The sequence below is a fragment of the Eleutherodactylus coqui genome, chromosome 11 (assembly GCF_035609145.1).
Source record: "Eleutherodactylus coqui strain aEleCoq1 chromosome 11, aEleCoq1.hap1, whole genome shotgun sequence".
NCBI classification, from domain to species: domain Eukaryota; kingdom Metazoa; phylum Chordata; class Amphibia; order Anura; family Eleutherodactylidae; genus Eleutherodactylus; species Eleutherodactylus coqui.
This window is the reverse complement of record NC_089847.1, coordinates 45,032,100-45,059,187: the sequence shown is the minus strand read 5'-3', so window position 1 is coordinate 45,059,187 and position 27,088 is coordinate 45,032,100. Positions and strand designations below refer to the sequence as shown.

At 43.0% G+C, this 27,088-nt stretch overlaps 1 protein-coding gene and 1 long non-coding RNA gene across 2 annotated transcripts in view; one reads left to right on the top strand and one right to left on the bottom strand.

The window, feature by feature from the left end:
- LOC136582301 (cathepsin W-like) overlaps positions 1–21,055 on the bottom strand; it is a 34,804-nt gene extending 13,749 nt beyond the window's left edge. The window contains exons 1-8 of the mRNA XM_066583220.1: positions 20,976–21,055; positions 20,764–20,818; positions 18,809–18,922; positions 17,445–17,584; positions 16,130–16,223; positions 15,114–15,194; positions 6,056–6,175; positions 3,451–3,515 (exon numbers count right to left, since the gene is read on the bottom strand). Coding sequence (XP_066439317.1) covers positions 3,451–3,515; positions 6,056–6,175; positions 15,114–15,194; positions 16,130–16,223; positions 17,445–17,584; positions 18,809–18,922; positions 20,764–20,818; positions 20,976–21,047 — 741 coding nt within the window. The 5' untranslated portion in view covers positions 21,048–21,055. The remainder of the gene's footprint in view (positions 1–3,450; positions 3,516–6,055; positions 6,176–15,113; positions 15,195–16,129; positions 16,224–17,444; positions 17,585–18,808; positions 18,923–20,763; positions 20,819–20,975) is intronic.
- Positions 20,874–27,088, top strand: part of LOC136582302 (uncharacterized) — a 70,482-nt gene continuing 64,267 nt past the window's right edge. Inside the window, exon 1 of the long non-coding RNA XR_010787168.1 lies at positions 20,874–20,937. This is a non-coding gene — a long non-coding RNA (uncharacterized lncRNA). The remainder of the gene's footprint in view (positions 20,938–27,088) is intronic.

The following is a 27,088-nucleotide window of genomic DNA, read 5'->3' as shown; positions in this document are numbered from 1 at the left end:
TCTGGTGCACAATATAATATTAGAGTCACCCCACCAACTACAAAGCCATGCACCCTTCCCATGAAGCCATGCCCTTTTTTCAGACGTTTCAAAAAAGTGCCTAGAAGAGTTTAAAACACTGTGGTGCAAATTATGTAAGACATTTTTCTAGCACAATTTGCATTAGAAAACTGGCACATTTACAATAGTAAATTAGTCCCAGTAGGTTTCACTTTTGTGGAAAATCACTGTTGACAGGTCTGTAAAGTATTTGCATAATCAGTAAAATAAAATCCCTTTGAGCCTCCCATGAAATGTCTGCTACATCAGGGGGCTAATTTAGGCTCACACTGGCCCATCGGGACAATGATGAATTCCCTGGTGGACCTATTGAATACTCTGCATGTTGTGGTTTTCCTATGATATTCAAAACATTGCGCCAAAATGCATCTTAGGGGCCCATAAGGCCTCTCTTCTCCATATAGGGAGTACAGTTCTATAAATAAAGCATTATAATTAGGGGCCCCCTTACAGATTTTGTGTTGGGGTCCAGAAGCTTCAAGTTACACCTCTGATATACATATACATGGGGGCATAACTATAGGGGATGCAAAGGGAGCAGTTGCACCAGAGCCCAGGAGCCTTCGGGGCCCAAAAGCCTTCTTTTCTCCATATAGGGAGCCCAGTACTATGTCTAAAGCATTAGAGTTGGGGGCCCTATTACAGACTTTGCATTATGGCCAAGAAGCTTCAAGCTACACCTCTGCAGGCACACACATACATACATACATATATATATATATATATATATATATATATGTATGCATGTGTGTGCCTGCAGAGGTGTAGCTTGAAGCTTCTGTAGCTTGAGCTTGGTTTAGGCGTTGTATTTACTATATGAGCTTACTTAGGGCGCCCACCCACTGGCGTTTGCGATTTTCGTGCGTGAAAAACGCAGCATTTTCCGCGCGATGTTCGCGGCGTTTTTCGCGGCATTTCCGCGTCTTTTTCGCGCCTTTTCCATTGACATTCATGGGTGCATTAAGAGAAAAATAAGGACACGTATGCAACTGACAGTTCCTATGTTAAAAATTGCAACGGACCGAAAAAAAAAAACGCCAGTGGACAGGAACACATTCAATTCTAATTGCTCTTGAGAAAAAACGCAAAACGCAAAGGAAAAAAAATCGCCAGTGGGTGGGCGCCCTTATGGTGCTGTGTTGGTGTTATGAGCTGTGGACATGTAATAAGATTTGTTCTGGTGCTGTAGATATGTAATGAGCGGGATTCTGGTCCATTAAAGGGTTACTTTCACCTCAGACAATTATGGCAGCTACCAAATTGGCTGTTTCCATATTTCTAGCTGCCTCATATGCATGAGTACTTCCATCTCAGTAATAATTGTCTGAGATGGGACAGCCTTGTAAAAGGGTTGTTTCTCTTTGAACCATTGACCTGTCCTGAGGATAGATGATACATACTTAATCGGCTGGGGTCTGCCACCTAGGACCCCTGCTGATCAGCTGTTTTCCGACTCTCTGTGTTCATGTGCAGAGCCGTTGTGCTGCAGGAAGCAGACAGCGCCATACACTGTGCACCAACGCAGGTGGGCATTGCTTAGAATTAAAAGTGCTTCCAAACTGACAGCACCACTGAAAAATGGAGTTAAAATAAAGATGTACTATTATACCAGGAGTGTGATACCCAGTAGTATCACTATATATCCAAAGTGAAATTCACATAAAGCTAAGGCAATCCAGCAACCAAATGGAGCCATAGTAGACAAGCTGCCACCTTCAAATTCATGGTCCAGGGCCAGAACAAAAAGAAATAAGACAAGGCAATGGGAGGAAAAGCATAATGAAGATGCAGGATAATATTACATGCATTTCAGGGGTGTTTAACAAGTAATCCCCTTTCTCAAGGATGCATATATATCATGGAAACAGACACCAAAGGTTTTTCACTTATATACTTAAGTGAGTGTGGATCTAATGGTAGTCAGTGAACTGCATTGGACTGGATTTGGGGACTTCAGTTCAGATGACTACACTCTTTATTACTTGGGAACCAAGCTGAAAAGGATAAAAGGGCCTGCCATTGAAGCAAACAGAAAAGAAAAATCACAAGGTGCATAGAGACCCCCAAATACATCAATGATAGGGGCATGTCCATCCACATCAGTGCAAAACCTCTGAATGTGACCATCAGCCAAGTCTATGCACCAACAGCAGATGCATAAGAGCAGGACATTGAGGACTTCTATGCCCAGTCCAGAATTAATTTGACAAAATCCGAAGAAAGGACATTATCTACATCATGGATGATTTCAACGCCAAAGTTGGAGAAGGCGAGGATGAGGAGTGGTCGGCAAACGCGGCTTAGGGAAGAGGAATGATGCTTGGTACCAGGAGAAAAAGTTTTGAATCACCAACACCTTAACCAGCTGAAACAATGCCTCTACACATCACAGCCAAATAGGCTATATCCTCTACCAGCAGAAATAGAAATATTCAATTTTCTCTGCAAAAACACTACCAGGTGCAGACTGTGGGTCTGATCACCAACTCCTTATAGCCAAAGTCAGGGTCTGACTATGCTACCTCTGGCATCCTGCCATACAAAGGAAATTTGATGTCAGCAAGATCCCCGCACATTATGCAGTTGAGGAGAGGAACAGGTTTGACTTGGTGGGAATCAAAACAAACTGTGGGCAGAAATAAAGGGAAATATCACTGAAATCACTCAAGAACATGTCTCATACAAGAAGCAAGTTCACAGTGGGAGCTAGCTAATTGCAACCCCATCCAGATTGCTGATAAAAGCTAAGGCTAAGGGAAGGCTGGATGAGGTGAGGCGACTTAATGCCAAATTCCAAAGAGAAGCCAGTATTATACAGTAGAACTTTACCGTGGCACCAGTAGTGACCACACAGAGGAACTTGGGGGCCAAGAATAATGGGACAGCTGCCAAACAGAGAAGCACCTGGCATCAATGGAATCCCTGCAGAGCTGCTGAAACCAGTTCCAGGAGCTGCACTTCCAACACTATGCCGTACAATCTGTAGGACCTCTGCATGGCCAAAGGATTGGAAGAGATCATCTTTCAAAGAAGGGCGATGTCAAGGATCGTGGAAGCAAGCAAGGTGCTTCTGAAAATCAAGGCACAACCTCTCTTCATAAATACCCCGACGCTCCAGGACGTAAATGTACGTCCTGGAGCAGGAAGAGTTAATAAAGGTCTGCAGAAGATTTTATTGCTGGACATTTTATTGATGGTGGGGTCTTTTGGAGAGAGGGTAGGGTTCCTCCTACCCTTATATATGTAAATTTATATTTTCCTACATCTTCAGAATGCTTTTTGTTTTGGGTCATTATTGATTGATTGCCTTGTCTTATTTCAGGTTGATATTGCTGGCATTGTTCCCATTCACTTAAATACAGTGAAACATTCTGCCCATAATATATTTACCTGGAGAAGAACAGCATTGATGTTCACAACAACTGTCCCATGATTCATGGTATAGCAAGCCATAACTTAAATAAAAAACACAAGTATATGTTATCACTGTATTCATTTCATTTTGCATTCCTATTGCTTTAACTGTGCTAAAATTGTATTACCCTCCATACTTACCATTTTCAACTTAGGAGCCAAATATACTGAGGTAATATCAGTATATATTGAGAAAATACTGAATTGTATTAAGTCTTAGCATTGTTTTTGGTTGGTTTTGCAAAAATAAGAAAATCAAGATTAAAAATGATAATTGTCCTTATAAAAAAAATTTACATTTTACTTTTAGGCCATATTGCCCAGCCTCAACATTACCACAGCAGTATCAATAAGCAGGCATTATCTCGATAAAGATTAACAGTCTCTTTATATGCAGTCTATAGGTGCCTGAATCATTTCAGAGCTCTTTCATAGAGTTTTCAATCTGGAAAAGTAGGAATATCGTCATAGCCACTAACCGAGGATAGTGCAAACTACCGTTTTCTCCTCAGCCATGTATGGATGTGAAAGCTGGACTGTGGAAAAAGCTGATAGAAGGTGGATGGATGCGTTTGAGCTGTGGCGCTGGCGAAAGCTGCTGCGTATGCCCTGGACGGCAAGAGTAAAGGCCCATTTACACGGAGCGATGATCACTCAAAAATTGCTAAAAAGCAATCGTTTTAGCAATAATCGTTGCATCTAAACGCGTGTCCATCATGCACTTTTCGTGCACTGCTAGCAGATCGTTAAATTCAGTCCAACCTGAAAATCGCCCTTCAGCCTTATCAGCAGTTCTCCATGGGGAGTGCTGATAGCATTGTTTCCCGTTGGAGAACAAAGGAACTGAATGCAGATAATAGCCCTCAGGCTATTAACTGCTTTCAGCTAACGCTTCATTTGCACACTTAATTGCTCTTAAGTCGCTGAGTAGCTACTTAAAAGTTGAGCAAAATGATCACTCAAAGCTGTCACTCAAACTGTCATTTGATCGATCATCGGGCAGTGTAAATGGGCCGTTATATCACCAAAGGCCAAAATGACTGGACTCAGACTCACGTACACTGGCCATGTAATAGAGTTGTAGCACAGTTGCTAGAAAAATCTATAATGCTTGGACAGATCAGTTTCAAAGGAAGACCTGGCTGCCAAAGAACACGAGGGCTGATACTGTCAAAACTGATACGTTAGGGTCACTGAGGGTTGTGAACGACTAAACAGCTAACAACAACATATAGGTGCCTAGTCCCAAGGGGGCCTCCCTGACACTGGGCTGATGACAATACGAGCTGGCTTGGCTTGGTGTCTCTCCTCCTTATAGTAGCATAATTTGCCCAGGGCATTATGCCTTCCACAGTTCTGTTGCCGTTGGTATTGACATGTGGGCCGAGGCAATAACTTCCATTGAGTCGGTGGAACTAACCTTATTGCTATCTACCTCTTAAACCATACACTCTCTAAATGGCATTAGCTTCCACTGACTCTCTCACCTAGCATCTGCATATGCAGCCTAGTAATCTGGTCAACTGGCCCTGGACTGCAGCCTGGTCATCACTGCTGCCTCTCTTGTCCTCAGGTCAGTTCTCCAGTTGTCTCTGGTCAGCTGTCATCATCAGGTCATGGTAGGGAGGGAGATCCCTCTCCTACCATGGATGGACACTAGCTTTTTGGGTCTCACAGATGTCATTTGTGGCTGCCTACGTGACCACAGTCGTAGTGACGCTCTCCATTTCTCAGACGGGAAAGTCATTTAGCATCACACATGAGCCTACTTGTAACTGAGCCCTCTGTTGGTCACTGAGACCTCCTTGCAGTCTATTGAACCCCGTGCTGCAGCTGCCACTACAGCAGGGTTTTAAACAAGTTTCCCCCTTCATGCCAAGTTTCTGAGGGGATCAACAGGTGGGTGCAGTTTCACATTGCAGTTCTCTCTCCAAAATAGCACTTTTATATTGGCCATTCCTACAAGTGCAGAGCAGGCTGATGCAATGAGGCTTCTGGGCTGGTGACTTGCAAATTGTATCACCACCTGCATCATCAGAGGGAGTGGAACGTATCCCCAGTGCTTGCTAAATGTCAGACCAGCAAGAAATGGAGCAGCTCTCTTGCACATACCATCCACACAGAATAACAAAAATCAAAACACCTTTGATCCCAAGAACAGTGGTGCCTAGTCTCACATTCCCGCTAAGAGTTGGCCTCTTGTATAGAGTAATGTTCCATTGAAGTCTATAGGAGACATAGAAACAGCTGAGCCAATTTACTTTGCTGCTTCCACACCTCCTATTTTGTAGTCAACTGTATGTTTGGAATGCAGGTCTGGGGAACCCTGTTCTTTGGATTGATTGGGACTACAATGGTTGGAACCTACCAATGAAATGTATATGGCATATACCTTTTATATATTTAGGTGATTATCTAATTGATGACTATATGCATTTAAACATTAAATTAGATAAATAGAATTTTCACATTTGCTAAACATAGCACATGTATAAACCTTTTGCCTAGGAACATCAGCAGGATTTCTTTACAGTTAAAGTTTCCACCATTCAAAGAACAAATTTGAAATTATATTCCTTACCATCTTCATTGTGAGTGAGCATTATAAAGTCATATACATAGCCAACTCTCTTGAACCGGTTACTTCTACATTGCAGTGTTAGTCCTTCATATGGGTAATCATCTTCAAATGCCAATCCCCCTGTAGATGAAATTAGAGAAAATTGTAGTTAAAGCATCATGCTTATGCAATTATTAGAGATGAGCGAACGTACTCGTCCGAGCTTGATACTCGTTCGAGTATTAGGGTGTTCGAGATGCTCGTTACTCGAGACGAGTACCACGCGATGTTTGAGTTACTTTCACTTTCATCTCTGAGAAATTTGTGCGCTTTTCTGGCCAATAGAAAAACATGGAAGGCATTACAACTTCCTCCTGTGATGTTCCAGCCCTATACCACCCCCCTGCAGTGAGTGGCTGGGGAGATCAGGTGACACCCGAGTATTAAAATCTGCCCCGCCCGCGGCCCGCCACAGATGCATTCTGACAGAGATCAGGGAAAGTGCTGCTGATGCTGCTGCTGCTATAGGGAGAGCGTTAGGAGTTATATTAGGCTTCAAGAACCCCAACGGTCCTTCTTAGGGCCACATCTGACCGTGTGCAGTACTGTTGAGGCTGCTGTGAGCAGTGTTGCACTTTTTTTTTTTTTGTATATCCGGCGTGCAGAGCATTGCGTCCTCAGTCTGCAGTCATTGTACAGAGTATAGGGCCAGTACTGGTGAGGCATGGACAGTGGTACAGGGAAAGAGATATACAGGCTATATAGGCAGTGGGGTTTTTCAAAAAAATTGGGGAAAAATACTGTATTTGTGCTGCCTGTGACCGTCGTCAGTGTACTGCGTGTCTGCTGGGGTTAGTAGTCCTAATTAATACGCAGCTAAGTGTTACAGCAGGCTTGCGCAAAATTGTTTCCTGGCTCTGCTGTCTCCGTTACATCACCGCCGTCATCCTGCCAGAGGGAAACAGTATACATAATATACGCTGCCTACAGTATCTGTCTGCTGTATCAGCTCAGCATTTAAAAAAATAGAAGCAAAATACTTAAGGCCTACTAGTGGCCTTTGGCCACTTGACTGCTTCTGTGCTGTGAATTCCACTAGCTCAGTCATACGCACCTATGTCTCAGTGCAGGCGTGCGCAAAATTGTTTCCTGGCTCTGCTGTGCGTTCCGTAAGTGAAGTCAACCTCCAACCACAGGCCAATAAGCGGCACATTTAATTACAGCGTTCTGTTTCTGCTCTACTCGTAATACACCATGCTGAGGGGTAGGGGTAGGCCTAGAGGACGTGGACGCGGGCGAGGACGCGGAGGCCCAAGTCAGGGTGTGGGCACAGGCCGAGCTCCTGGTCCAGGTGTATCGCAGCCGACTGCTGCGGGATTAGGAGAGAGGCAAATTTCAGGGGTCCCCAGATTCATCTCACAATTAATGGGTCCACGCGGTAGACCTTTGTTAGAAAATGAGCAGTGTGAGCAGGTCCTGTCGTGGATGGCAGAAAGTGCATCCAGCAATCTATCGACCACACAGACTTCTACGCCGTCCACTGCTGCAACTCTGAATCCTCTGGCTTCCTCCCAGCCTCATCACTCCATTGTCCAGCGGACAGCAGTGGTACCTAAACAATACGTAGGCTGCACCCGCGGATGGAAGCATCGTTCTCTATCACCATCAAAAACGGGGACCTTTTAGCTTTATCAATCTGTGTATTGTATTCATCCTCCTCCTCCTGCTCCTCCTCCTGAAACCTCACGTAATCACGCCGAACGGGCAATTTTTCTTAGGCCCACAAGGCTCAGTCATATTACTTTAGTAAACAATGTTTATACGTTTCAATTCTCATTAAAGCGTTGAAACTTGCACCTGAACCAATTTTTATTTTAACTGGGCTGCCTCCAGGCCTAGTTACAAATTAAGCCACAGTAACCAAAGCGATTAATGGGTTTCACCTGCCCTCTTGGTTGGGCATGGGCAATTTTTCTGAGGTACATAGTACTGTTGGTACACCAATTTTTTGGGGCCCTCGCCTACAGTGTAATCCTAGTAATTTTTATGGGCTTCACCTACACTCATGGTACAGCCAGGTGTGTGGGGTTGGCCTACACTTTTGCTACATAAATGTAACTGGGGCCTTGTCTATACTGCAACTACTGAAATGTGCAAGAGACTGTTATCTCCCTAAACTGCTGCAACGGGAATGTTACTGTGGCCTGTCTTGACTGCTACTACTACTGAAATGGAACTAATACTGTGCTCCCCCTATACTGCTGCTTCGGAATTGTTACTGGGGCCTGTCTTGACTGCTACTATTACTGAAATGGAACTAAGACTGTGCTCCCCCTATACTGTTGCTTCGGAATTGTTACTGGGGCCTGTCTTGAGTGCTACTACTACTGAAATGGAACTAATACTGTGCTCCCCCTATACTGCTGCTAGTGATATGTTACTGGGGCCTCTCCAGACTGCTACTACTACTGAAATGGAACTAAGACTACACTCCCCCTATACTGCTGCTTCAGAATTGTTACCAGGGCCTGTCTTGAGTGCTACTATTACTGAAATGGAACTAAGACTGTGCTCCCCCTATACTGCTGCTTCGGAAGAGTTACTGGGGCCTGTCTGGACTGCTACTACTACTGAAATGGAACTAATACTGTGCTCCCCCTATAATGCTGCTAGTGATATGTTACTGGGGCCTGTCTCTAATGCTACCGCTGAAATGTTACTAATTCTGGGCTCTACCTATACCGCTGCTAATGCTATGTCACTGGGGTGTGGAAACGGAGGCTTCCCAAAGACATGATGGAGGCGAGGCCATTTCTCACCAACGAGATTACTGTTAAGGTGCATATAACCACGGACACGTGCAGAGGACATGTAGTGCCTCAAAAACATCCCCCTCCTCCTCCAACAATGAAAACATTCTTGGCAAATACCTTTGCATAGGTCCGTCTGGCGGCAGTCCAAGAATTTCACCTTTACCGACACAACAAGAGAGCCCCCCCCCCACCATCCCCCCGCCACGGCCCACTTAATCCTGGCCACATTCCGAAAACCAACTAAATAAAACCGCGCTACTAGGTCCGCAGTCGCCACCACATTCCCACCAACGCGGTTACTGTTAAGGTACATATTACCACTCTGACTGGGGCATGCACTGTGGGCTGAAGCCCACCTGTATTGTATCTGACATTAGCTCTGCTGAGCAGGGCACTGCAATGGGATACATTAATGTACCGCCGAAGCCCACCAGCATTTAATCTGATGTTAGCTTTGCTGTCCAGGGCACTGCAATGGGATATATTTATGTACCGCCGGTGGCTTCCTGGGACCCACCCATGCTGTCGGTCCACACGGACTTCACAATACCTGCCTGTGTACACTTCTAAAGAACCCCAGTCTGACTGGGGCATGCAGTGTGGGCCGAAGCACACCTGCATTACACCTGACGTTACCTCAGCTGTGCTGGGCAATGCAATGGGATATATTTATGTACCGCCGGTGGGTTCCAGGGAGCCACCCATGCCGTGGGTCCACAGGGACTTCACATTAGGGAGTTGTACCGGCCAGTGTCTATGTATTAAAAACCCCGGTCAGACTGGGGCATGCAGTGTGGGCCGAAGACCACCTGCATTTAATCAGACGTTACCTCAGCTGTGATGGGCAATGCAATGGGATATATTTATGTACCGCCGGTGGCTTCCTGGGACCCACCCATGCTGTCGGTCCACACGGAGTTGTAACTGGGGTCTGCTCAGTCTGACTGGGGCATGCAGTGTGGGCCGAAGCCCACCTGCATTAAACCTGACGTTACCTCAGCTGTGATGGGCAATGCAATGGGATATATTTATGTACCGCCGGTGGGTTCCAGGGAGCCACCCATGCTGTGGGTGCACACGGAATTACCATTGCGGAGTTGTACCTGCCTGTGACTATTTATAAAAAAACCCGGTCTGACTGGGGCATGCAGACACCTTGACAGAATGAATAGTGTGTGGCACATGGGTTCCCTATTGCTATGCCCACGTGTGCAGCTCCTGAAGGAGGTGGCACAGGATTGGATGTCTCATTGCTTCTGTACAGCATTGTGGGCTATCGCCCCGCCCCTTTTAAAGAGGGTCGCTGCCTGGCCGTGCCAACCCTCTGCAGTGTGTGCCTATGGTTCCTCCTCATGGCAGACACACTTATAAATAGACATGAGGGTGGTGTGGCTATGAGGCCAGCGTGTGGCATGAGTGCAGCTGAAGGCTGTTCAGAGACACTTTGGTGTGCGCTGTGGACACTGGGTCGTGCGGGGGGGGGGGTTGGGCAGCATGTTACCCAGGAGAAGTGGCAGCGGAGTCTCATGCAGGCAGTGATTGTGCTTTGTTGGAGGTAGTGTGGTGCTTAGCTAAGGTATGCCTTGCTAATGAGGGGTTTTCAGAAGTAAAAATTGTTGGGAGGGGGGGCCCCACTCTTGCCACTATTGTGGCTTAATAGTGGGACCTGGGAACTTGAGATGCAGCCCAACATGTAGCCCCTCGCCTGCCCTATCCGTTTCTGTGTCGTTCGCATCACTTTCTTGAATTGCCCAGATTTTCACAAATGAAAACCTTAGCGAGCTTCGGCGATATACAAAAATGCTCGGGTCGTCCATTGACTTCAATGGGGTTCGTTACTCAAAATGAACCCTCGAGCATCGCGAAAAGTTCGTCTCGAGTAACGAGCACTCGAGCATTTTGGTGCTCGCTCATCTCTAGTAATTATATAATTTAAATAATACAATAGATTTTTTCCAAAGCGTTTGATTCTGTGCCTCATAAAAGGTTGGTATATAAAATGAGAATGCTTAGTCTGAGTGAAAATGTGTGTAAGTGGGTAAGTAACTGGCTCAGTGATAGAAAGTAGAGGGTGGTTATAAATGGTACATACTGCTATTGGGTCACTGTTAAGGCCCATTTAAATGCAAAGACAATCTTTCAAACGATTGAAAGATTGACAGTTCTAGCGATCATTTTGCATAAAGTGTTAATGGACACATGCCCATTAGCACTTTATCAGCTTCATTTGTGTGTAAATGAACCCCCAGGAGCTGTTTGCAGATCCCTGCAGGTGGTCTGAGCTCTGCAATTAGCTCCTTTGTTCTCACAGGAGCTGTCAAGGGCTGTCAGCATATACTCTCTGGCTGAACAATGGATTTTAAGCTCACCTTAAAATCATTGCTCAGCTAAAGAGTAAACGATGGTAGCATTTACATTCAACAATTATTGCTCATATGCCATCTTTTGAACGAATTTTGAACGATAATTGTTGCATGTAAATGGGGCTTTACTAGTGGGGTACCACAGGGGGCAATATTGGGCTCTATTTTTTTAACATATTAACAACATCATAAAGGGATTTACAGTAAAATATCAATGTTTGCAGTTGATCAATATTTAGAGAACTATGTAAAATAATTAACACCAGAGAGGACAGGATACGGTTGCAAATGGATCTGAATAAGTCTGAGGCTCGGGCAGAAAAGCGTCAAATGAGGTTTAACACAGATAAATACAGGGTTATTCAGAATTCAATAGCAAACTAACTACAAAAGACAGGTCCACAATCGGTTCAATGTTTTCTATAACATACCAGTAAGTTCCATTTTCTGCAGCACCGCAGCGCTGTTTCTCGTTGTGTACAGTTTATAGGAAGATGGCGACACCACAGGAGAAACAGTTGCCACTGTTTTTCTGTTTGCATATACAACTAAATTCAACAAATTTTCTGTGCCACTCATAAATTTTCTTGTGACGAGGCGGCTGTTCTTTGAATTGACGTCAGAATTCAGTTGAACAATGGATTCACTCTTGGCAAACTCAAGAACACAAGACTATTTCTCCTGTGGTGTTGCCATTTTCCTATAAACTGTGAACAACAAGAAACAGCACTGCGGTGTAGCAGAAAATGGACCTTACTGGTATCTCATAAAAAAGTTTGAACCTTCCTCTTTTCGGTGATGTGCGGATTGTGGATTTGTTTTTTTGTAGTTAGTTTGTAGTTAAATCCCGAAATCTGCTTTTTTGAATAACCCCGTAAAAAGGTTAAGCACATAGCCAGGGAAAATACATCTCACCATTATAAAATAAATGGGAAACCACTAGACAAAACAGACATGGAAAAGGACTTGGGGATATTAGTTAACTGTAAATTTAATTTGAGCAACCAGTGTCAGGCAGCTGCTGCCAAGGCAAATAGGATCATGGGGTGCATGAAAAGAGATCTAGGGGCGCAAGATGAGGACACTGTTCTTCCTCTTTACAAGCCACTGGTCAGACCACACATGGAATATTGTCTACAGTTTGGGGCATCGGTACAAAAGAAGGACCTATCAGAGCTTGAGCGGGTACAAAGTTGGACAACTAAATTAATTAGTCAAATGAGTGGACTACAAAACCTTGAGAAATGCTCAAAATCAGAGTTATTTAGTCTGAAATAAAGATATCTAAGGGGCAGCCTAATAACTATTGTAAGAGTGTAGTACACAGAATGGCCTGTAGGGAGCTATAGCAAGGCATTCTGGTGCCTGAGATGAGAGAAAACACCTGTGGGTGTGGCAGGAAGTAGGATAAGGCTGGCTTCACACAGGACTAAAATCCTGTGGAAATCTCGTGGAATGAACACACGGAAATACTGTGAGATTTCCGTGGGAGAAATGCAGATTCAAAACCTGCAGCCTTTTGCCACGGGTTTTGAAGCAGTTTCACCGCCTGCATTCCGCTGCAACCATATCTTCCCATAGAAAGGAAAGAGGCTGCTTGGGAAACGGGGGAAGAATTGACATTCCGTGTGGCATGTCAATTTCAGCACCGCTTGGCGGCAACAGATCAGCCGCAGCGTGTGGACGAGATTTTTACAAATCTCGTCCACTTTGCTTGCTAATCCCGGGATTAAAGTAGCAGGTGGAATTTCCATGCAAACATTTCTGCACGGAAATTCTGTGGCAATTACGTCTCGTGTGAACCCAGCCTGAAGGTGTCGGTTCCTGCCACGCTTAGAGGAGAAGTTGGCTGACAGCCAGAGAGAGTGGTCCAGAGAGACAACTGGACATTGAAAAATAAATTGCATGCCTCAGTAAAGCTGAATGAAGTTGTCCTGGAAAGCTGTGTGGAACCTGTCCTGAAGAAAGCTGGATGACAATCGCAGTTGGACTGCCTAGTATTGAAAGCCTGAAGTAAAGGACATTTCATTTAATTGCTTGGAGCTGTGCTGAAGCAAGCTGATGTTGCTTTGAAGGTAAAAATAAATGAGAAATTGGATTTTAACCTGCAGGTGTCTACCTGTGATGTGAGCGAATGATCCCAAGTTGCCACACTATGTATAAATATATCAGTAGACAATACAGAGATCTCTCCCAACATCTATTTATACCCAGGACTGTGACTGTAACAAGGGGGCACCCTCTATGTCTAAAGTAAAGAAGATTTCTACACCAACATTGAAGGGAGTTCTTTACTGTAAGAGCAGTGAGATTATGGAACTCTCTGCCTGAGGACGTGGTGATGGCGAACTCGCTAAAAGAGTTCAAGAGGAGTCTGACGCCTTTCTTGAGTGCAACGATATTACATGTTATAGTCCCTTTCTTAGTTTAGAAGGATCATTATGACAGGTAAGGAGTTGTAAAGCAATTTTTTCCATAGAATTGTATTTTTGCCTTCCTCTGGATCAACAATGCATGATGATAGGCTAAACTTGATGGACATATGTCTGTTTTCAGCCTTACATACAATGTTAATAGAGATTGTTACGTTTGGGACCTGTAGTTCTATGGATTTCCAGGAGCACATTTACACAGGTGTGGGATAATTGAGCTGGATGGGTGTGGAGTTTCTCCAGCTAGCCAATTCCCATTGGCCTACTGCATATAAATACCAGCCCCTCTGGCTGAAGGGAGCTGGTTTCCTCTTTCCCTCTTGTGTTTGCATTAATGCATGTTGTTCTGTAGTTGTAAACAGTGATGTGTTCTGTGTGTCTGTGCAGGTGGCCGGACATGTGGTGTTAACAGTCCTATTTTGTGTGGTATGAATTCCTTTGTGTGTTGGTGTGAGCCAAGTCCTTATGTTCCAGTGTGGGGCCATCCCTATTGGGACGATTGCCCCGCTTACAGGGAGTATTCATGAGGTAAGTTGTTTTGTGAGAGTAGGGACCCATGAGACAACGAGGACCATTGTTGCAGGCTCATGGTCTTAAGTGTCTTGGCCAAAATACGAACCAGTACTTCGTACCTACTGTGATGATTCCATCTGTTTCTGTGTGCAGATATGCTAGGTGAGGATTTGCGGTGTTTGTCAGTCACTGGCTTATGTCTGTATGCTGTTCTTTGTTTTATCCACCCATCTGTTGGTTGTTGGAAGCTCAGTTCTTATTTGTCCTACCTGTCTGTTGGTGGGCAGATGCCCAAGCCTTATTCTGTCCCCTTCGTCTGTTGGTAGGCGGACGCTAGGACCTCTTGTGTCTGTCTGCTCCTGTGTCTAGCCACCTGATTACCAAACTTAAATATCTGTCCTGACTACTCAGGTACCAAATCCTTGCTGGGTTTTGTTGCAGTTCAGGACAAACGTAACAGATATGCTATATTTCAGGCAATGCTAGGAAGTACTAAAAATAGTGTTAAATTGTGGTTATTAGAAATTAGCGAACGTGCTCGTTTAGAGCAATTACTCGAATGAGTATTGCTTTTTTCGAGTAACTGCCTACTTCGGGCAAAAAGATTCGGGGGGCGCCAAGGTGGAGCAGGGGGGAAGAGGGGGATCTCTCTCTCTCTTTCCCCCTCGCAACCTCCGCTCACCCCTGGCGTCCCCTGAATCTTTTTGCCCGAGTAGGCAGTTACTCAAAACAAGTGATACTCATTTGAGTAATTGCTCTAAACAAGCACGTTCGCTGATCTCTAGTTGTTATGTTTAAATAAGCATCCTGTGTTTTAAGGGGTTAGAAACCTTTGATAAATTATGTTCTATTTTTATGTTTAAAATATAAGTAGTACTGTATTAGAAAAACCTTTTAGTAGCAGTTGAGATGACCTATTATGTTAAATTCCTCTATAAGTAAATATAATGTATCTTACCTTGCTGCATGACAGTTGTATAAGCATGCCAACTATATCCTCCTTTACAGCCATATTGACAAGGACTACAATCTAGAACCTCTGGAAGAAAGCAATTAGGTGAACAAATGTGAAAGCAGAAATAATGTTAGGATGAGAATATGTAAAAGAAACACTTTAAAAAAGACATAGACAAACTGGAGCAAGTTTAGAGAAGAGTTACCAAGATGGGGAGTGGTCTGTAAATCATGTCCTATGAAGAACAGTTAAAGGATCTGGGAATGTTTAGCTTGCAAAAAAGAAGGCTGAGAGGAGACTTAATAGCTGTCTACAAATATTTGAAGGGCTGTCACAGTGCAGGGGGGTCAGCCCTATTCTCATTTGTACAAGGAAAGACTAGAAGCAATTGGATGAAACTGAAAGGGAGGAGACACAGATTAGATATTAGACAGTGAGGGTGATCAATGAGTGGAACAGGTTACCACGGGAGGTGGTGAGTTCTCCTTCAATGGAAGTGTTCAAACAAAGCCTGGACAAATATCTGTCTGGGATGATTTAGTGAATCCTGCACTGAGCAGGGGGTTGGACCAGATGACCGTGGAGGTCGCTTCAAACTCTACTATTCTATGATTCTATTTTATGATTCTAAAAAAGACATTCAGTATAGTACCAAAAATAAAGTGATTTAATGGGACTTCAATCTTATGGTCTATCCCTAGGATAGACCATCGACCTTTGACTGTTGGGTATGACCCCTAGCCTCCCGCCAAGCAACAATGAAGGGGCGCGATATTCAAACTATTAACAGACCATCAATATCACTCCTTTCCCACCACTTTTAGAAGAAGCTTTGCTGGATGTGATCATTGTCATTTGGCCCCTTCCATTCTTATGACTGTCCACAACTTTGCCCAGGTAAAAGATGCAAGTAAATGGCATCTTTCATAAAAATGGACAAGAGAACTGAAAGTAATGTATAGGATTCTCATCTTTATGCTAATTCAGGCGCATTGTGACAAAGAAGGGCAGTTACTTACGCTGAACTGATAGGTTCATTGGATATCCAACGATTCCCCATTGTGCCTCAATATTTGCAACAGCAGCAAAAGCCCAACAAGAGCCACACCTGCCCTAGAGAATGAATTTAAATAGATGTTATATGTGCTGATATAGATAGATAGATAGATAGATAGATAGATAGATAGATAGATATGCACTACTACTCAAAAGCAATTACTGTCTTTTTCTTCCAGAACTTTCTCTAATATTCCTCTTATGGCCTGCTGCTCTGTTTTTAAATTTGCTGCAATTTATATATGAAAAGTATTAAAAATAGAGCCCAGAGCAACCAAACTGGGATTTTTTCATTTACAACATAATGCCTCATTCACCCGACCGTATGTGTAAAACCCTGCAGATGTCTCACCGTGTTTTGCCTGGGTGTGTACTGCGTATGACCACATATCTCACGTACGCGGCCATGCACAGTGTGACTTTTTTTTGTAAAATTCCCCACAGTGTTTCGTATAGAAATTCACAAATAATATTCGCTTAAGCAAAACAATTTCACCATGAACACACCTCTATCAATCAACATCATGCTGCAAATCTCAAAGATTCGCAATAGCATGGGGATAATTAATCACAAATAGAACTGCCTGCAGAAGCAGTATTAAAACACCCGCGTATTTATTCATTCTAGTGCTACAGAAATTGACCTGCAGTGCCAAGTTTGCCATCACTGTATGCCAATATCTTGCGGATTTTCTTAAAACCTCATCCACACTGCTGATACGGTAAAATGATTCGTATTTTTTGCAGCAAATTGCTTTGCAGTAAATCTGCAGCATTTCCATTACATGCGTCCATGCTCTTAGGCTGCGTTCCCATGCAGCAAAAACAGTCTTGCTGCTGCGACTCTACCCTCCTGCTACTGCCAATAGCCTCACGATCTTTCAGATTTTACGGGGAAGATTGTGCCGCCATTGACTGCTACATCTGGGTAAAGTCTCAGCCACAGGCTTTTTCTGTTGCATGGGAATACTGTCTTGGACCACCTTCACATGGCGCATATCTGCTACGGACAGAGACAGAGAGAGAAAGAACGAGAGAACACGAATGAAGGGAAAAAAAAAGCTCGGGACCCGGCGTCCCACATACAAATATGCTCGAGTCTCCCATTGTAATCAATGGGGTTCGTTACTCGGGTAGAGCTGTCGAATTTTACGAAAAGCTCGACTCGATTAACGCGGACCCGAGCATTTGGGTGCTCGCTCATCTCTATTTAGAATTTTTTCTGAGCCCCTAGTGATATATCGTAATGTTCATACTGTATCTTATACTGTATCTTACCTGGTCTTTGACCTCTGAAATGACTCCTGCCTTGCGCCAATCACAGGAGTCACCAACTGGTTTAGCCTCTACCTTCAGTTGTGTCACATTATTTGGAGGAACGGCAATAGAACTCAAACCATTTCTTATGAACTCTTCATCTAGATACATAATGACAATTTAAGTATAAAAAATGAATATTATAAGTCTCAGTTTGAAATATGGGCAAATGACTAGGGCTGTTAGTTCTATCCATCTGATCCCCGAAATGCACATTTCAGAAGTGAAAAGCAAAGTGCCTTCATTGGGCTGAACATAGAAGTTCCCAAAATGGTGCCTCCTTTTCTGAGATCACTTCCGACTCTGCATCTACTGGCTGTGGCATCACCTTACAGACCTCCTGCTCTGCATCTACTAGCTGTGGCATCACGTTACATGCTTTCTGCTTAGCATCAACTGGCTTTAGCATCACCTTACAGACTTCTGGCTCTGCATCTACTGGCTGTGGCATCACATTACAGACTTCTTGCTCTGCATCTACTGGCTGTAGCATCACATTACAGACTTCTTGCTCTGCATCTACTGGCTGTAGCATCACATTACAGACTTCCTGCTCTGCATCTACAGACTGTAGCATCATGTTACAGACTTCCTGCTCTGCATCTACTGGCTGTGGCATCACCTTACAGACTTCCTGCTGTGCATCTACTGGCTGTGGTATCACCTTACAGACTTCCTGCTCTGCATCTACTGGCTGTGGCATCACCTTACAAACTTCCTGCTGTGCATCTACTGGCTGTGGCATTACCTTGCAGACTTCCTGCTCTTCATCTACTGGCTGTGGCACCACGTTACAGACTTACTGCTTTGCCCACCCCTGCAAGCCTTCTACATATAATACTGGGGATGCTGAGAATTTTCTACTCTATTTTGTCTACTTCATACTGTACTAGAACCAAAGAGCCAATAGATCTAGCTAACAAGGAATGCACAATTTTCTGTAATAACAATATATGAAGAATAAATGCAGGGATTGAGAGGAGCAGGAAGTCTGTGTGGTTTACCCCCTGGCAGTAGCTGGAGAGAGGGGGCATTGTGTTGGTAATTTTAACTGTACATCCCAATAGCATGTAGCAATATTTATTGTCTGTAGTGCGAAATGTACATTTGTGTGGCCAGAGTGAAAAAAGGACCCTAGTATGTTGTATGAACCTAGTAGGTACATTTTAAGGAATATGAAATTTTGACCATAGTTTCAATTTAAAGGGCTATCTCATGAAAATACATTTATGGTTGAATGGGGATGGAGGGGTCTGACCTATCTATAAACCATAAATGTCTGTACCTAGAATATCCCTTTAAAGATTAATTTCATGATGACTCACGTGTAAGGTCACTAAACTCAGTGATCCCATATTCTGCGGTTCCTAGTTCCGTTTTCTGCATCTGACGTGCAATGTTTCGATTTGTGGCAAACACAGACAGTCTATATTGATATTCTGCAAAGATGTAACGATAAAATACACAGTTTCGTTGTTAGGTAGTACATATTGTTTAGAAAGCGTAGTTAACTGTAAAGTAGGTTCAAGACCAAATAAGAGGTGGCGCACTTTACCTAAAAATTAACACATTTATCCTGAACCCCTAGTGGCATTCAGTGATCAATACCAAAATCATGTTAAATGAAAGATATTGTGATGTCCCGTCATTCAAAGGATTATCCAAGATAAAATGTTTTTTAGACACAAGCTCCCCCCCCCCCCCCCCCCCAGTGTAATCATAATATAGAGCTCATACTCTCACAAGCTGTTCCGGGTCTCCTCACTGGCGTTATGCTTGCAGGCTATAGTCAGCCGAAGTCAGCTCGTAAACAAGCTGCTGCAGCCAATGACAGTTCAGCAATCATTGGCTAAACAAAACAGCACAGCGGAGACCTGGAGCAGCAGTGGGGTACTCGCGGGAAGTGTTGAGTAGGTGAGTATGAGCACTTGGTTATGTTTGCACACACTGGGGAACCTGTTTGTAAAACAATATTTTATCTTGCACAACCCATTTCATTATCATATTCAATGTATAGATTGTAAAAAATAATGTTTGCCAATAACATTATGTTCCAAAAATGGACCCAGGGAAGAGTTATGACATTTATTTGAGTGTATAGCAATAAACACGTCTACTAATGGGCTGAGTGCTGGTGGACATTCATGTCCAATCACTCTTCTCACAGCCTGCTCTATGCACAGTGATTCCTATAGCTTTTCCCTTCTCAGAACAAATTTTAAATATTGATTTTTAAAACTTTTTGAAAAGCGCTGCGGAATACGTTGGCGCTATGCAAATAAAGATTATTATTATTAAAACTGGATGCATAATTTAAATATATTTTCATTATTTTGCCCTCTTGATAAAAATATGTCCAATTCAGTTTGAAACATCGAAGACGTGTTACATAACTATATAACTAAGGCTGCTTTCACATATGTGGCGGGAGTTCCGTTTTCCTGTTCCGTTATGGGAACATAATAGTCCCCGAACGGAACAGGAAAGTGGAACCCCAAGCTCGGATGTAAAACCACCCAAACCTGCAAGCTTGGTCTAAAGTTGGCCATAGACTAACAATTATCATTGATGATCCAAACAATTTTAAAAATATCCAATGTGATAACTATCAAATGTGCAAATCACTTTATCTACCTAAAATGATGTAAAACCACCCTTACTCTAGCAAGTGTCTATAGAATAGAATGACATTTATTGAAAAAATATTGATTGTATAAGATTACCTAGGTTGGTTAAATGTGTATCCCACTGTATATAATAAACATGTGTGCCTTCTGCATTTTATATGATAGGTTATGGAATAAATTACACCCTATATAGCCAATAAAGAATTTGATGCAGCTTTGATGTGAGTATCACCTGAAAATATTTGTGGTAGATTGGCATAACATTACAACTAGAGATGAGCGAGCACACTCGTTTAAGGCTGATGCTCGAGCGAGCTTCGGTTTTTTTCGAGTAACTGACTACACTTCTGAGCACCATGCGGGGGGAGGGGCGAGGAGCACAGGAGGGAAGAGAGATCTACATATACAGCAAACATCTCTTTTCCATATAAAAGAAATTAGAAACAGGAAATAATAGGGGCTTGCTGGGAGATACAAGTTTAGATATCTGAATGTGCAAGTTGAAAGAAAAGACGCTACTGTTGAATTTCATCCCTGAGTACCTATATTTCATGAAGATATCATAATATGTATTTCAAATTCACAAAAATACATGCATAAGGTTAAAAACCATAATTCAATAATAAGTGTGCACAGAAAGGTGATCTGCTTACCTTTTGGACTCTTGTAAACCTTATTAAATTGTTTCATAAAATTCTCAAACTCCTCCTGGTAATAAATAAATTTAGTTAGTATTTACATCAGAATTCTATTACAGATCAGCCTGAATTCAACTCTGGATAGGAAAGAAGGAAAAGCTACAAGTTCATGGAATTAACAGAAAGGAAGTGAGTATACGACAATATTTAAAAAAATCAGCAATTACCAATTCAGTGACCCCTGAGACGGTATGTATGACAACACACAACAAAGCGTGAAGTGCGAAGGCTTGATACATCGTGAAGAATTAAGTATGATTGTTCATATGTAGTAATCGAATTGCAAAACCTTTTATATACCTAATTTATATCTGATAAGGAAACCACAACTATAAAAAGATGACAGGTGACTGGTCAATACTGCGTGCTAGCCACAAGAAAATTTCCAACTAAAAATGGCAACAAATTCAAACCTCTCAAAAGAGGAAGTTATAGTGTGAAAGCGAACACATCAATAGTAGATTGGCAAGGGTCTACTGCTTGGGAACCTCACAAATAAGTAGTTCTCTGGGCTGGTGTTCTAAGGCACTGGGCAGATTTATACAGTAACTCTGGCCACTGCAGTGAGAACAGAGCTTTCTGCTTCCTGCATAAATTAGCTCAGTTTATTGTTCCAGAGAACAGCTGACCGTGGGGGTCCTTGGTGTCGGACCGCCAGAGATCTACTATTGATGGCCTATCCCGAGGACAGGCCATCAATATTTTACAACTGGAAAACCCCTTTAACTAGTTTCCAGTTAAAGAGCCATTTACCCTGTATCATGCTCTAATTTTGTGGATTTTTATGTTTCACCTGGTTTACTTTACAGCAGTATTTGTGCCCCTCTTGTACCTTGTCTGTATTCAATACCTACTTTTTTGCTAAACTTAGTAAGTTTTGAATTTACTATAGTTTGTGGCCCTCCATACTACATTTTCGCTACTGCACCTCTCTGAGCTGACCCTAGCTAGTTATTGACTAAATATGTGTTGAAAACTTTGGCATTGTACTTGTTTGAGCTGAAATTGACCTGGATAGTCAACTGTGTGTAACAATCTGCATGTAGGTCAGGTTCCCTACTGTGATTTCTCCTAAGGCCTCTTTCTCAAGGGCTACAAATTCTCGCTACAAAACACATGTATGTGAGGCCGCAATAAAATGGGCCGCAGAACTATGTTTTGACCCGAGCAGGGGTCTTTTTCAAGTTAATAAGATGTGACAAACACCTATACTTTATACACAACACTGACCTTGTATACTAACATCAAACACGAGATAGGTCTAGAGGCGGTACGTTTTTGTCTTGATGAAGTCTGAATTGGCCAATAGGAAGTTGACATTTCTTTTGACATTGTTAGAAATGATAGCAACTACTTTATGTATGGTAATACTTACTACAGGCAATGTCCGGGGACCACAATGGGCTTGAATGTGGCTCCGACTTACGACAATATTTATATGGCATATGTAGAGGAATCACACATATAAACGTCGCCATATTGGCCTAAAGTTCGGATGTGGATCCGGTACACAAACGATATTTTCATCATATGGGAAGGAACTGAAACTGAGTTACACTCCTTTCACTTTGAACTTAATTGTATCCTCCCTGACTTGAAGTTTACACTCACAAGCTCAAATGAACGGGTGCAATTTCTGGACGTATTGACTTATAAGAGCGAGGGACAACTGAAGACTTACCTTTATACTAAACAAACTGACAGAAACAGTCTATAGTTGTATAGTAGTACAGTAGTTGTCATCCGCCCAGAATGTGCGACTCCTTGCCTTGGGGCCAGCTGTTGAGGGTGCGAAGGATTTTAATGGATGAACATATTGATGGACGGCTAGATGAGATGTGCAGTAAATTCCAATTTCCAAGGGGCTACCCATGATAGATTGACAAAGCAACTTATAGTGAAGGCCCATTCCACTAACCGTAACACACTATTGACTTCTGTAGAAAAGAGGAAAGAAGAACGGCATATCCCCTTTATTTCATGATATGTCCCATGAGTGGTAAAGGGGCACAGATTGTCAGAAGGTATTGGCCAGTGTTGACCCGTTGTCATGCCAATGTTCCTGAATTTTGTTTGCCACCACCATTAATGGCTTCTATATGGACTATGGAGTCAGGTCCACCATATGAGCTTTGCATACTTGCTCACCTCCCACTGATGTGGTACAAGTGGTAGTGCTGCTGATATACTGCTTTTCTAAGGGCACCCAAACGGGCAACACGATAGTGACACAATAAAAGCATTTAATTGAATGGCTGTGAAATAGGATTGCCATCTACTTCACCTGAGATGGATTGTGCCACTCTTACAAAAACTCTGGGCAACCAGACTACTTTAAATCTCTGGTGTCTGCCAGCTTTATTGCTACATCAATGGTTCACATTTCCAAACTGCACGTACACTGGAACACAAAAAAAAAAATTAAAAGGCTGACCACTGACCAGACATTAGCATTAGCATTCTCATTTCAACACAGTTCATTTACCCCTCTAATTTTGAAGTCCTGAGAACTTTTCCCCTCTCCTTTTGTTTAGTTTACAAACCACAGTATCTTTGTCACCATACCCAACCAGAGTGTCTAGGGGGCGTCCTTCCCTGTCAGACTCATGACAGACACAGTTTTGTCCACTCTGGCCCTCAGGCTTGCAGCTGCTGCAGCTGGCTCAGCATCCTCTCTCAGCTCTCTGCAGCTCAGTGTGTCTGGAGTTTTTATCTCCTCCAGACACACCCATACAAATGTCCCTGTTAAGTATGCTCAGTATGCATTACCACAGTGCTGAGATGACAATAGGTGATGGGACAGAAAAGGTGACAATTGGGTAGGTGAATCTTGTTTGATGACATAGGGTGCAGGAGAAGTAAGGTGAGCAGCACTGGAGGACTGGATTGGAACTATGAATTGAATTGTGTATTGGAAAGCAGATACTTGGACTTGAAGTCACCTTTAGAAGACTGTACTTCATTGTCTGTCTCTCTTTATCTATTGTGATTATAAGGACTAAAGGCCAATTTACACAGAACTGTTATCGCTCAAAATTCATTCCAACGATGGCTTTTGAACAATAGCCATTGCGTGTAAATGTGCTCCCATTGTGCATTTTTTGTTCACTGTTCGTACATCGCTGAATTCAGGTCAGCATAAAATCCATCGTCCCCGATAGCAGGGACCGCAAGCTGAGTTCAGCATGGGGAGTGCTGATAACATTGAATTCAACATGCAGCCCAAGGCAGAACAAAAGAGATGTACTTAGAGACAGACCACCTGCTGTTCTCTAAATACATGTAAATAAAGATAATAAGCTACTAATGGCAATTAGTGCACCTATCTATCAAAGTAATGCATTATTTACCATGCAGGATGAACGTCATCAGAAAAAAATTAAGAGTGCCAAAATTGCACTTTTTTTTGTCACCTTGTCTTTAAGAAAAAAATATAATAAAAAGCGATTAAAAAGTCGTACCTACTTCGACAGAAAATACAGGACGTCCCGCACTAAATGAGCTCTCGCACAACTATGTCGATGTAAAAATAAAATAATTATGGCTCTCAGAAGATGGCGACAGAAAATTTAAAAAATATATATATTTTTGAAAAAAATAAAAGTAGTTCAGCAAAAAAAAAACAATATAAATTTGGTATCGTAGTAATCGTACTGACCCATGGAATAAATTTATCATGTCATTATTGTTGCAGTGTGTATGCCGTAGAAACAAGACACACTCAAATATAGCAGAATTTAGGGGTTTTTTTCCATTTCACTCCATTAGAATTTTTTTTAGTTTTTCAGTACATTATATGGTAAATTAAATTGTACCATTGAAAAATACAACTCGTCAAGACTTCAGACATGGATCGATGGATAAATAAAAGATTTATGATTTTTTAAAAGAGGGGAGGAAAAACCGAAAACGGAAAAAATGAAAAAGGGCCGCGTCCTTAAGGGGTTAAGTGCATGGGGCAGACCGCAGTTTCCAGCACAGGTAAGTTGCAGAGAGTGCCACTATGCAGAGCTACATTTGAAGGCCTTTCATGCTCATGCGGGGCTCACAGGAGGTCAAACACCAATCAATCGTAACCCAATTACATATATAATATGATGACAACAGTAATATGATACAATTTTGCAAGGTATGAAAAACAGTTGAAACTGAATTAGGGAGCGCTATACATACTGTATAGCTCCAAATGTAGTACTAGCTGATATTGCTGACGACACCCAGCTATACTTCTCTGCCCATGACATCTCTGCACGTTTCCTCCAAAACATCACCGACTGTCTGTCTGCTGTCGGAGATTTGGTCTCCAATACCACCTGTATGCTGATGACACCCAGCTATACACCTCTTCCCATGACATCTCTGCACCTTTCCTCCAAAACATCACTGTCTGTCTGCTGTCTCTAACACTATGTCCTCTCTCTACCTAAAACAAAACCTCTCTAAAACGGACTTATTGGTATATCCACCCTCCACTAACCGACCTCATCCTGACATCTCCATCTCAGTGTGTGGCGCCACCATAACTCCTAGACAACATGCCCGCTGCCTTGGGGTCATATTCGACTCTGATCTATCATTTACCCCCTACATCCAATCTCTCGCCCGAACATGTCAGCTGCACCTCAAGAACATCACAAGAATCGCTCTTTTCTCACTGTGGACACACTAAAAACGCTTACTGTTGCCCTCATCTACTCTCGGCTCGATTATTGCAACTCGTTGCTGATCGGCCTCCCCTGCACCAGACTCTACCCTTTCCAATCCATCCTGAATGCGACAGCCAGGCTCATCTTCCTGTCCAGCCGCTACTCGGACGCCTCTGCTCTGTGCCGGTCACTGGCTGCCCGCTAATTACAGAATTCAATTCAAACTCGCTACCTTCATCCACAAAGCCCTCCACAGTGCAGCACCATCCTATATTGCCTACCTCATCTCAATCCATCACCCAGCCCGGGCTCTCTGCTCTGCAAACATAACCAGACTGAGCGCCCCTTTAATTCGAACTTCTCATTCCCGCCTCCAAGACTTCGCCAGAGCAGCAACGGTCCTCTGGAACGCATTACCAAAGGATACCCAAGCAATCCAGGACTCGCAGAACTTTAGGCGTGCACCTCTTCAGGGAGGCATACCGCATTCCCTAAACAAACCCCTCTGTACTCCGCCTGATAACTTGTTCCCTGACCTATTGACTGCAATCCCTGCTAGCCATCATAAACCGCTCCTGCAGTCATACCGATTCTGCCGTCACACGGCCAAATATCTGACCATTGTCTATGTGTATAGAATTCCTCACTCTCCACCTCGCCATACTGTACACATCTCCAGTCCTTTACCTTCTGTATCACCCCATTACTTGTAGTATGTAAGCTCGTTGGAGCAGGACCCTCGCCCCTATTGTTTCCATCAACTAATTACTATGTAACCGTGGTTCTGTAATTTTTGTACTTTTTGTCTTACTGTATTCCCCCTGTCTATGTAAGCGCTGCGGAATATGTTGGCACTATACAAATAAAGTTTATTATTATTATATATCCAGCTTTGCCAGAGTTAATTTTGTACAGGTGTTTACCTAATGTTCACACGGCAAATTTTATAAAGTCAGAGGAACCGAGGAATAAAATATGTATACACATAGAGGAGTGTTAGATTCTCTTCAGACTGCATGTACCGATGACCCTCTGCAAAATGTGCCACCCCTCCCACTCTTCTTACTTTTTAATTTTAAAGGTAACGTCTCTTTTTTATTTAACCCTAACCCCAGACTGGAGGCTGCAACCCCTTCTTAGCCTTAAAGGCATGCTTCATCCATGCAGTCCATGGCCGCTTCCTTATGTACTTTACAGCCTTACAGTAATTTTAGATAAGACTTATTATATATCAGAGGCCCTCCAGATATTGGAGGATACAGACAATTACGTGAGGATCTTGGAAGATCCGACACAGAAAATTCAGAAAGAATTATATCAGCTTGCAGACCAGGCCCTTTCCAACGGCAGCATTACTACAACTGAGAGAAATTTTATATGTTCAAAGAACCCCAATATACCGTATTTTTATTTCTTACCCAAATTGCATAAAGCCCCACCGCATCCATCGGGAAGACCGATTGTGTCAGGGGTTAATTCCAAGACCAGACGGTTATCTGAATTCTTTGACAGGCACCTTCAAAGGTATGTAGTCAATCTTCCAGCGTATCTAAAAGATACGGGGCACCTTCTAACACTTTTGAAGAACATTACAAGGGAAGAGTAATTTTATTGGGTCACCATGGATGTTAAAG